This window comes from Hirundo rustica, chromosome 7 (genome assembly GCF_015227805.2).
Source record: "Hirundo rustica isolate bHirRus1 chromosome 7, bHirRus1.pri.v3, whole genome shotgun sequence".
Classification (NCBI taxonomy): Eukaryota; Metazoa; Chordata; class Aves; order Passeriformes; family Hirundinidae; genus Hirundo; species Hirundo rustica.
The window spans coordinates 30,681,056-30,693,280 of NC_053456.1; the positions used below are offsets into that span (position 1 = coordinate 30,681,056).

Below are 12,225 nucleotides of genomic sequence, written 5' to 3' on the forward strand. Positions count from 1 at the left end.
GACAGTGAAAAAAAGTAATGCTTCTATAAGGATTGTGACAGATGTTTTATGAAACAAACTGGTTCTTTCAGAGCTGAGAAATCCTACAGAATACTCAGGCCTAAGTGGGACAAATCACTCCTGGTATGCAGGTCCCTTTCTGTAAAGATTAGACAAGAACCTATGAATTAATTAACCCTACACTTCATAGTGAAATTCCTCATTAGGAATGTTGAGAATTAATACCCATGTCTAAAAATCAACTCTAATAAGTATTTGTAGAAGATAGTGTATTTTTGGGACAAATTTAAGAAATAGAGGAGAAACTGATTAAGTAGAAATCCTTTGATCAGTTGGAAAAAAGCTGAAAGAAATTCCATTTATTTGCTGAGACTTCTACCTTCATCTGCAGTGGTATGCTCTTTTAATAAAAGAGGCTGTAAGGGCTATAATGTCATCAGAAGAAGCTTATAAACATGACTGACAAGGCTCAGATGTTACTAACTTTTCACTCAAGTAGTTAAAATAGAAGAGTGGGACAAAGAACTGAATTAGATTCCCAGTCTGTACTGGGCTATTCTTACGGTTCATCAACCTCCACAGTGCATACAAAGCACTTTCACTAACTGTAAACCAAATAAGAACAGTTTCCTTGAGATTTGATTTGCCGAAATTTACATCTTAGGAATACAGGTTCGGAAGACTACTTCTCAGTTAGTGCATCAAGTCTTTTGCTACTACAGTGGTACAATGCTGCTCTTAAACGAACCAAGCTGTCTTAAAAGTGGTTTCCCATTTGGTTTTGGCCAAGACAGCAAATTTTGCTCACAGTAGGTAGTATGGGGCTGTTTTGGATTTGTGCAGGAAACAGTGTTGGTAACACAGGGCAGTTTTTGTTGCAGCTGAGCAGAGCTTACACAGCATCAAGGCCCTTTCTGCTCCTCACTCCCCCCACCAGTGAGGAGGCTGGGGGGGTGCACAAGGAGCTGGGAGGGGACACAGCTGGGCAGCTGACCAAAGGGACATTCCACACCACGTGGCATCGAGCTCACAGAGCTGGGGGAATGAGAATCAAGTGGGATGCTGTGATGATGTTTGTCCTCCCAAATCACCGCTACATGGGATGGAGCCCAGCTTTTCTGGGGATAGCTGAACACCTGCCTGCCCAAGGGAAGCAGCAAATTAATTCCTTTTTTTTTGTTTCACTTCTGTACACAACTTTTGCTTCACCTGTTAAACTGTCTTTATATCCCAACCCACAAGTCTTCCCACTTTTACCCTTCCAATTCTCTTCCCCATCCTGCTGAGTGGGGAATAAATGAGTGGCTGTGTGGGGCTGAGCTGCTGGCTGGGTTAAACCATGAAACATCTGCAGTGCTACAAGATTGGTCAACAACTCTGTTTTGTTGCCTAGAAATAAACAAGAAATTAAACTCTTCACCCAATGAAAAATGAATTGTCCTCAGATTTTCACATTCAATTTATTCATGTCTAGTTTACATTAACTAGATTTTGAGCAAACTTAGAATATCAGGAGGTAAAAAAAAGCTGGTGAGCAAAACTAAGCCACAATCCCCCTTTCAATATTTGACTAGGGACATATCTTATACCTCCTCAGCTTTTGATTTGCTTGCCTGAACAAACCATGTAAGAGCTGCCTCTTACAGGACATGCTTTAGTTTCCTAATCATTCACTCCATGATTATTATCATGATGAATACCAACACCTCTTCCACTAAGGTGTTGGTATTTATGTAGAGATCTAGCCAGTCAGAAAGAAGCTGCCTTGTTTTTACTGTGCATGACTTAGTAAGGAAAACAGCTCCGGCTCTGTTCTTCACAGGATCCAGCTTCTAAGTGAAAGAGTTGGTCTACATCCCTTTTTTGTACCTACCCTTAAAAGATCCCATATGTTACAGTACATCTGTCATCACTGTACATATGTGGGGATCTGTAACACATGAAGCTATAGCATTTCTAACAGCTCTTATGGCCAATCTTTTCCCTGAGCTGTCAGCTAGGTGCTACCCCCAAAGACGTTTGCTTTTCTTAGAATTCTGCTATAGATTCATGATGTGCAGAACCAACACTGGATCACCCCTGTGCTTCCAACACATCCCTAGAAATTGTTCTTCCAAAAGATGTCAAAACATTTGAGCTCTCTTGATAAAGTAAAAGAATCTTATATGAAATGCATTTATTCTGTGATCAACAGAGTATACTAAAATACAGAAAAGTAAACTCCTTCAAAATATGCTCAGATCAAACTCTGAGAAAAGGTGTGGTGATCCTTTGACCATCTCTTTGCTGGCCCCCTTGGGCTCTGGGTTACAATTTTAATGGGAAAGCATGACATTAACCAGGATCCAGCTCCTTACTGGACCTCCTCAACTGCTCAGCAGTACAAGAGCAGTCAGCTAAAGCACATACTTGCAGAAGGTGCCTGGGCTAAGGAATTCTTAGCTTAATCTAAATTACGTCAGAACAGCAATTAAGGATATGGACATTGAGCATTTTGAGAAAAGAAGAAGGAAGTGAGGAAACATGGATTTCAGAGCATTCTTTGAAATATTATTAAAAGTTCTCTATTCAGTCATCGGTTTCCATTACTCAATGTTATGTGTGGAAGATTACATTCTTTGCCAAGAAATAAAATCTCAATGTCAGGGAAAGCAGAATCCTACGGCTTTAAAAGACAAGGTGATAAAGAATAACATGATCGACATTAATAACAATTTAAATCATTAAATCATAGGAAACATGCTCCAATGCAACTAATAGATTTTAAAACCATCATACCTTCTGTCACTTTTATCTGGAATCCATTTGCTACAAGCCTTGGATCTGACAAATAACCTGATCCATGGAAACTCTGGTAATTCTTCTGCATTTTATGAAGAGCAGCCATATACTGAGATCCACCAATAAGACTGGAAAAAAAAGTGTTAAAAACCAACATGCCTTATGTGAAAATTTACAAGTGTGCAAAAACCACAGAAAAAGGCAGCAAGTGATAGGAGTGATCAAGATTTTTAAAAGTATTTTGGAAAAGCAATTTGTTTAAAGAAACAAAATGAGAACTATTCACTTATCTTAGTGAGGGACTGAACTTAGGCATACAGTAATAATAATTCTATCGGCCATTTCCTAATTCTTGAGGGAAAGTCAGCTACAGTGAAGCTGTGAAAATGTGGAGCGGCTAATTTTCTTCTGGGGGAGGAAATTTGTATTTGCTGCACAACCAATTAAACTGGTCAAAAATCATACTTATTTCAACTAGACTAAGACCAAGTGTTCTCATTACTTCAGATGAACATATAAAACCCAAAAATCTGTTCTAACAGATGAGTGCACAAGTAAGCACTGCATTAGTAAACAAGGCCTTGCCAGAGTTTACTGAAAATAATTATCAAATGGTGTTTCAAGTTACACACATATTTTTGTTCAGCAGTACTGTACCTGTCTGTTAAGACAACTGGATTGTCCAGTTTCTCTACTGGAAGCTTATGGTTCACCAATAATCTCTTACATAGCAGGGCCTCTTCCAATCTGTATGGATTCAGCAGCTTTACATTTTTTTCAGTAGCAAGTATCCAGACATCAGGAAAACTCTGACGGCGGATCAGGAAGAGCGCGTGTTCATCTGAAACATTTCTCTCTTGTCTCTGAAGGTGACGTCTACAGGAACTCAGAGAAAAGGGCACCGTCACAATTTTCACAGGCTGTTCCAGTTTCCCCTTCTTTTCAATCTGGTCATGAAATATCTTGTCAAGCTTCTGCTGGTCTGATGCAGAACTCTTTAGTTTGGGTTTGTGTTTTTCTGCCTCCTTTGCTGCTCGGTGCATTGGCTGTGCATTGGCTTTCTTGACCTCTCTGTTGTACCGTTCCCGGTCCTTAGTTGCTTGTATTTCGTAACTTAAAGGAGAAAACAAACCAGTAGCATCAGCAGATAAAAAGCTCCAGACCCCAACCCTTAACACACTAAAGCAGAAGGAAAGGTAACCGTTTCAACAGCCAAGGTTCACATCCATGGCCCATTCAAGTACCCACATCAATATGCTGCTCACTGCGATGGAGATGGTGACTGTGCCTCTTTTACATCACACCTTGCACAAAAGCTGGAAACTCCTTCATCAAGACAGCCAGCAAAACCTCAATTACTGTAAGGGGGAAGACCTATTACTGTAAGGAATAGAGTACATCATATAAAGATCTACAGCAAGGTTTTTTTCACCTCAGTCCCTTGTTTAATTTGCAATGAAATACAGAGTTTTGGAAGGAGTTTTTTGTCACTGGCACATCCAGCTCAATTCACAAAGTAATTTAAGCTTCTGGAGCTCTACAGCCTTCCAGGGGAGGCCATGGGGCTGGCAGGACTTTGGAGCTTGAATAATTTCCCAAGCCCCAGGTCTTACTTAATAAAAGCGTATTTTATTTCAAATGGCCTAAAATTAGCCATAAAATGTGTAAAAATACAGAATATGCATGATTATCACAGAATTCTATAAGTAATAATCAGTCTTAGACATTTTTCAAAAACAGTCAATAAAAAACTACTCCTAAATGCTGTCTAAATGGTTAAAACATTACTACATACTAAACTTCTACAACATGAATGGATTCTTAATGAGTTCATAAATGTCAGGGAGATAACTAAACTTTTATAGGTCCCAGGTTTATGCTTGTCTACTGCATATGAATTTTACTTTTCTGAAAGTAGAGGGTGTGATTTGCTGAACTCCTTCTTTTCGCCCTTATTCGATATTCTGAATTCTACAAGGTAATTCAAACCAGTCTAATCTTCAATTAAAACAAAACCAAAAAAGGTAGTACCATCATATGTTAGTATTGGAAATAAGTATTTTAGCTGGTCATATTTATTTATTGCTACTTGCTGGAACAGTTTGATTCAATTATGTGTATGCACGCTGGAAAATTAAGGTCAACAAAAGGGTCACCATTTGCAATTAATTATGATGTGCTAGCATTCACATATGGTACCAATATTTAGTTAACTAAAAAAGTCAGCTTAAATAGTTTCTTGCAATAAATCACGTCCTAGAAAATATGGAGCAAACATTAAGATAAAAAACATCTGCTCCTTTTAAAATGAATGGATGAAATCACTTGAAGTTTTTTTTTAATCCTAAATTCATTTACGGCTTTGACCAGATCAACAAATACTTTGTTTTGAATAGACCTAACGTGTAATGCAGAAAAATACTTAAGTGTAAGAGAACTGAGCCTTCAGTTATCACTGATAATCCAAAATGAAAGCACTTCCAAACAAAGTCCAAGTTGCCTGTCAGTTTAGGCTACCACAAAAAAAAATCTAGTCTTACAAACCTTGATTGTAAGCATCTTCCAAATTCATACACATCAATATCAGTGATTTGCCCAGAACCAAAGAAAAACTGCAGATTTACAAACTGTAGGGGAATATCTTTGCCCTTCTGAAAACCCTTCCACAGAGAAACATACAATCAACAAGTGCTACAAGAACAGCGTTTCCCTGTTTTGTGAAATAAGACTGCAAATTCAGGATCTTTTTCTGACGCTACAAAACCTAAAGCAAAAAAAAATTTGTAAAACTGGATGTAAGTGGAGAGTGGAAGACTGGTTTCAAAGGCAGCTTTGGTTTAACTAGAAAAATGGACCCATGATAGATTCTGTCCCCCTTGAAACATAAACCCAAACAAAATAACCAGCATACTAAAAAACCCCTTTCAATATACGTCTCTCAGCCCTTGTAAGACAAATAATCTGAATTTGAGTATTTGTATTTTATTTGCAAACTCTGACAGCAAATACCATGCTACCTGAAAAAACGTTTCTCCCAAGGTACAAATCTACTCATGAAGATTTACTGCAGCGTGCTGACAAGGTGATTTGTTAGTCCCATGATAACGTGTGTAGCTTTGAACCTTTCCTACACCTTCAGGGTAACTACTCCTGCCACTGTTATGGCACTTGGAGGGATTTCTCCCGCTCCTACCTGAGCCTGACACGCAGGAAACACTAAGGCCAGAAACACATGCAAGCTGTATTAAATAAGAGCCGAGTGAGCACAAGGAATGAAATCCTTTGCAAAGCAGGGGGATATGTGATGCTGCCAGCATGGACATGCACGGAGCTTTCCTCCTCTACTATAACCTAAAGACCGTAACATTTGACATTCCGGTTGTGTAATAAATGCTGGCTTGTTTTGAAAAGGCCATCCCGGTCACTACGAGACATCTGGTGCTTGCAGTACTCCCAAAAGGGATTTAAATTAATTTAGACCCGATGGAGGGGCCACAGAGAAAAACAGAGATGCTGAAACCACGCACACCCATTGCACAAGGCAGGACTTTATCACAGAAGGATGGAGGACCGGAGCCCAGGAATTGTGGGGTTGTGCCAGCAAGGATGCATGAAGTAGAGCTGTGGTACTCGGCTGCCCTGATGTATTTACATTTGTTGTTACCTCTAGGTGGCCCAATTTATCCAGAGTACCTGGAGGCAAGACTTACGTTCTCTGCCACAAGTCCTTCTGGATTGCTGCTCTGCAGGGAAAGTTGTCTGTGTTTCTATTTTATATATCTGTGTTTCAATTCCCATTTGCTACTCTCTGAGGCAATTTAAAGATCGTAAGTGTGGAAAGGTAAACCAAAACTGGTACCTATAGATACAACTAGTGGTGAATTCTTCATATCCTTCAACAACCATGGGATTCAATCCTAAATATAAGGAAAAAAATATATACACTGTCTATAACATACTGCAATCAATCCTACATATAAGGAAAACTTGATTGCCAAAGAGGTCACCTTCCTGAACTAATGCAAAGTTAATCTGTAGGCACACTCTTTAACATAACAGTTGGGCCAGGAAAGCAGCCATGAAATCTCAAAAGCTAAAGCAGAGCAAATTAAAATTTTCTGAAACAGCTGGGAGAACCTTTTGTTTCATTTCATTAAAAGCGTGAATATAATTGGAGTGGATTTCTACTATAACATTAATATTTCTGCTTATGCAGAGATGGACAAAACACTTTCTCACGTGTATGGGTTTGTAACCACGGCACGCTGATTGCATGGTAAACTTTAAATTACGTAAACCAGAAGCTAGGTGAAAAGGTCACGCTAAATTCTGACATGGCTGACATTCAGAACAATGCAGATGTCTCATTAAAATATTTCCCTTTCTTGCAGATGGATTTCAAAAACTCAGTGACAATTCATTTTAGAATAATACGGAATTTAGCTATTGAGGCAGCAACCCAGGAAGAGACTTGGTCTTGTCTGAAACAGATTAAAATTTAGATTGTGCTACAGTCTCTGAACCAGCACTAGAATAGCTGTTTGGGGGAAAAAGTAATTCCTTGTGTCATTTGATTGAGTTTTGCAAATAAAATTCTGAGGTAGCCTAGGTTGGGATACAAACAGAATTTAGAAGAATGAATTTACCCAGTGTTCGAGTACCAAAGTTCCTAAAAGAGAATTCTCACTTTATAGTAATAAAAGTTGAAAAACCTCTAAGAACTCTACAGTGCCTCATCCATCGCCATGCTGGTTTTCAACGACAGTGCATTGGGAGTGATAAAGGCTGCCCTTAGAAGTTTGTAGGATTTCAAGTCACCTTCTTACCTGTTATCTTAAATAACTGTTCAGCAGAACTGTCCCTAACTACTGCTGTCCCCAATCTAACTGCTGCACAGCACAGTGGCAAAATGAGTAATTCCAATCTGCAGTGCACAACTGCACACAGCAAAACACAACCCAAAATACTGATTCTGATCTTGAGAAGTCAAAAATCGTTATCTATTTTTTTCATAAAGAACTGGAACGTTACAACTTTTTAAATTCATTATGAGTGACTCTTCGGTAGCTTCCAGATTCAGAAGCAAGACACAGCCTGAACTTACTTCTGTTTTTCCTCTTCACTCAAATTCTTCCACTGCTCTTTAACTGTCAGCAGGATGTCATTCATGCTGGTCTTTGGATTATCATTTATCAATTTTGGACGACATTCATGTGTGAAAAATTCAAACGCAGACTTAGGTTTCTTTATTATTCTGCTATTAATTAAGTCATAAGCTGTCACCTGTCCAAATTTTTCACTTATCACATTTTTTTTCTTTATGCTTTGATTTGAGCTTTGTGGATCACCGCTTTTTTCGCCAGTATATTCATTTTGCTTATTAGTTGTCTCTCCAACTTCAGGAATCAAGATCTTAACAGGTTCCAGCTTGTCTCCCAGACTATCTTTAAATGCATTTCCCATACTCCAACTATCAGCAGAGATTTCAGGTAAGTCCTTAGGGACTAAGGTTTCCTCATTTTTATCTATTTTGTCAATATTATCAGAACTCAAAAGATGCTCATTGGCTTTTTTAGACTCGGAGTCCACAGGAACACTCTTACTTTCAATATCAGCCATATTCTGTCCATTCTGCTCCTCCTCACGCAATAAATTTAAGGAACTGTCTGGAAATGCATCACTCTTAGAAACTTCTCTTTTGTCCAGGCGACTGTGTACATTATCACCACTAAATGTCTGATGATTTAAGCAGATCTCAGCGTTTTTTCCTGCTTGACAGTTTTGCACATCGCTGCTGAGTGAAAGGAATGAAGTATGAGCATGCAGCTCATCATTTCCAGATGGTCCCATTTCATTAACAGCCACATCTGCTTGGTCTGTTCTATGAACAAACATGTCTTCTGAGGTAACATCTGTTTTATTACTTTCACCAGGGACTGCAGCAGGTAGTGGCCCATACAATGATTTCAACACATTTTCAACTGCAAGTAAGACAGATTCCTGGGAAAAAAAAAAAAAAAAAGGAAGAAAATATACACGCACAAGTGCACCTGAAAATGTAACTGCCAGATACCAAGAATACGGAACAATATGCAAAGTGTTCTTATTTGGAATAATTTTTAGACAAATGTGGGCATATTATTGCATTTCAGTTGTTCACACATTCCAAAAGACTCTGAAGTGGATGCTTTCAGCCTCAAATACATTTGTGTATTCTGCTCCACTAGTTTACTCTGATATCAAAAAACCAATTAAATACTTTCTTTATAACAGGGTTTTGACTTCTTAAACCAGTACCAGATAAAGTTATTCCTACCTAATATGGAGTTAGAAATTTTCAGCCAAAACAGGTGCACCAGCAACATACAACTTCATGTGAATGTGCTTGTGTTGGTGCTTTTATGGTGCATGTTTCCAAATCAGCTTTGCACTAAGTGATGGAAATGAGCAAGATAAAAAACCCAAACCCCTAAAAAATAGAAATTAAAAAAAAAAAAAAAAAAAAAAGAGAGAGAGAGAGAAAACAAACTGCAACCCTTTTTCTAACACCAAAGGAAAACTAGATCAAATGTAAAAATGTTATATTAATTTTCATACAAGTGACCCTTAAAAGGCAGTACATTTACAGAGTAACACAGACAAATACAAAAGGTTTTTGAGAAGAAGAGGATTAACATGCTGGTGTGATTACCTATGTTCACTTCGAATAAGCACATTAATAACCACCAATGCAACCTTTCTAACTTCTGTGGCACTTAATTGATGCCATCAATAATCTATACACATAATGACAAAATAGTCCTTTGATGAGAAATCAACTCCCCTCCTGCCCTCCCGCACCTTAATGGTGGTGTTTAAATAGTGATTACTTGGTTTAAAGATGAAGTTAAGCATTAGATTTATATACGGCCACATAGCAATTCCACTTCGTTTCTCTCACTGTAAAGCCATTTGAAACCAAAGTGGTACATACATCTATCTGACAGCATCAAAATCCTTTAAATGAACAGGGAAACTAATTTTGAAGAATCCCCCAGTCAGCCTGTTCAGTACTTTTTGATCAAAACAGTGCTCTGACAAAGGCAAGCTGTCATGTAACTAAAAAAAGCCCCCAAAACCCAGTGACAGTGTTTATGTTTGAACATTCTGGTAGTCCCAAGGCCCTTGTTATGCTTATATATAGACGGACAACTAAAAAGCAGAGTAAAACCTTAATTACCTTATAATGCAGCAACACTTGTGTTTTATCAGGTGTTACATTCACATCCACAGCAGAGGCAGGTACAGTAATACTCAAAAAGAAAACTGGATATAAACGAGTGCAGTCCTTTTGTGTCACCTGACTGTAATATTGTCGAATTAACTAGAGATTGATTTAATAAAGAGACGTCAGTAAAGGCAATAAAATAGACAAAAATGCACAGAAACAAAATCTGACATAAAAGCATAACTGGTTTGCTAGTTTTGGCAGTTTTTCAAGTTAAAGAAAGACTTAAAAGGTCCTCATATACGTGCATGCCAGAATAATCACCAAAAGAGCAGTTCCTGACAGTTTCTATGGCATTTACCTTCATAGCATGGAGGTAAAAGTGATATACAGCCTATTTTCCATGCAGGGCACTGTATTTTTACTTTGTATGCTGAATCCCATCTTGAATCCAGGCTTCTCTGCTCTCGTTAAGGAACCATCTCTGTCATGGGATTCAAGCTAAGCTCTGAACTCCTAGAAGAGCCAGGCACATCAAATAATGCATGGAGATGGATTACCCTTACTCAGCATTTAACCTACCAACATAAGTTCAGGGTTTACATCTACAAAGCTTTGCCTGCCAATTGAAAACGACTGTTGTGTCCACTTTAAAACCCACAGGAACCCTTTGGCATGAGCAGCATTTTCTCCCCTGGCAATGACAAGGATTAGGACAGCAAGACTGCTCCAAGTGAAGTGCTGCAAGGTTCAGTAGTGAGAGAAACCCAAGAGTATCAAATTCTGCCTACACAATGCCTAGCTGTAGCCAATGCTGCTGCACTATCACTTTCATTTCTACCCAATGCATACACAAATTTAAAGGGAAAGCATGGGTGTTTGCTTGATAAGCTCACAGTTGGAAGTGGACAAGATCAAAACTTTTTTACAGAAGAATTCTCTTACAAGAAACTACATCAAGTTCTCTTATGAAAAATTGCACAGGTTTCTACAGATTAATACAAAGAATCAGTTATTCTGGTGTCTAGCACAGAGCATCTCAAATTAATTTTGGTAAACAACCAAAAGCCCAACCTCGAGCGAGCCCTGTAGTCTGACTGCAGCAACAGGAATAGAATTCTGAGGCACCACCAGTGTCAGACTTGTGGAAGGGCTCTCTGTTGTAATTGCTAGTATTTTCACCTGTAATACTCAATTATTTCATGGGGGAAAAAAAAGTTGTAGATTGCTTAGGTGTCTCTGTTCTTAAAGAAATCACATTTCTATTCCTTGAATTAAAAGCTAGAGGATGTTACCTTCAGTATTTCCTTCTGAAGAACTGGACGATTATTTATAAAAATGAAACTCTTTTCTGAACTTGACAGGCTTGTCAAAGAACTGTCTGATTCAGCTTTTGGGAGAAATCCAAAAAGATTTATCTGCAATGATAAAACAAATACAGCACAAAAGTCTTTTAAAGAACCCAAAATGTTTTTTTAATAGAGGTCAGATAGTAAAACAAAACTGTACAGGAGTCCAAGTAATTTAAATGCATGCACTGCTTCTTGACAGTTCCAATATACAAGGATAAAGGCAGTTAGAGAGAGAGAAAAAAAAAAAAAAAAAAAGAGGCTGAGAAAGATGGGTTTGTATCTATTTCCCTTGATCAATTTATTGACATATTTCCTATTTGGACTGCCAGTTGCAGTAGGATGCTGCCTGGAGCTGAGGCTGTGGAGAGCCAGGCCAGCCGCTCTTGGCTTGCTGACTGTGGGGCTGCCAACGTAAAAGCCCTGTCCGAGCCAAAGGCACAGAGTGCTGCTCAACCTGGCCAGGGCAGCAGTGAACCACCCCTAAAGGGAAAGCCCAAAACACACAATCCCTCCCTTTCTACGTACAGAGCACCTTAAATAGCCTGTCATAGGGCATTTATTCAGGGCACCTAAATTTACCTACGCCACCTGTATCCAAATCATCTGACTCTCAAGAGTGCTGAGCACCCACGATTCACAGGCTGCAGCAGAACCTGTGAGCACAGCACTGCCAGGGAGCCTTGGAAACAGCACATGATTTGTGTACCTAACGTGAACTCCAAGTTTTAAGATTTTTTTGTTGTGATTCTTCAACAGGTTTTTCAGGTCAAAATAAGGCAAATGACTCGTGCTGCTTCTCCCATCTCTTTCCCCTCTCCCCCACTAAGCAACTTTGAAACTGTTGGATGGATTTCAAATCAACCTGATAAAGAGGCAGAAATCCCA

General features: G+C 38.8%; 1 protein-coding gene across 7 annotated transcripts in view; it reads right to left on the bottom strand.

Moving 5' to 3' along the window:
• PMS1 (PMS1 homolog 1, mismatch repair system component) overlaps positions 1–12,225 on the bottom strand; it is a 43,749-nt gene that overhangs the window by 7,632 nt on the left and 23,892 nt on the right. For all 7 annotated transcript variants that reach the window (XM_040070339.2, XM_040070335.2, XM_040070334.1 and 4 more), the window contains exons 7-11: positions 11,284–11,406; positions 10,001–10,144; positions 7,886–8,781; positions 3,439–3,894; positions 2,779–2,909 (exon numbers count right to left, since the gene is read on the bottom strand). In XM_040070339.2, the coding sequence (XP_039926273.1) occupies positions 2,779–2,909; positions 3,439–3,894; positions 7,886–8,781; positions 10,001–10,144; positions 11,284–11,406 (1,750 nt within the window). The remainder of the gene's footprint in view (positions 1–2,778; positions 2,910–3,438; positions 3,895–7,885; positions 8,782–10,000; positions 10,145–11,283; positions 11,407–12,225) is intronic.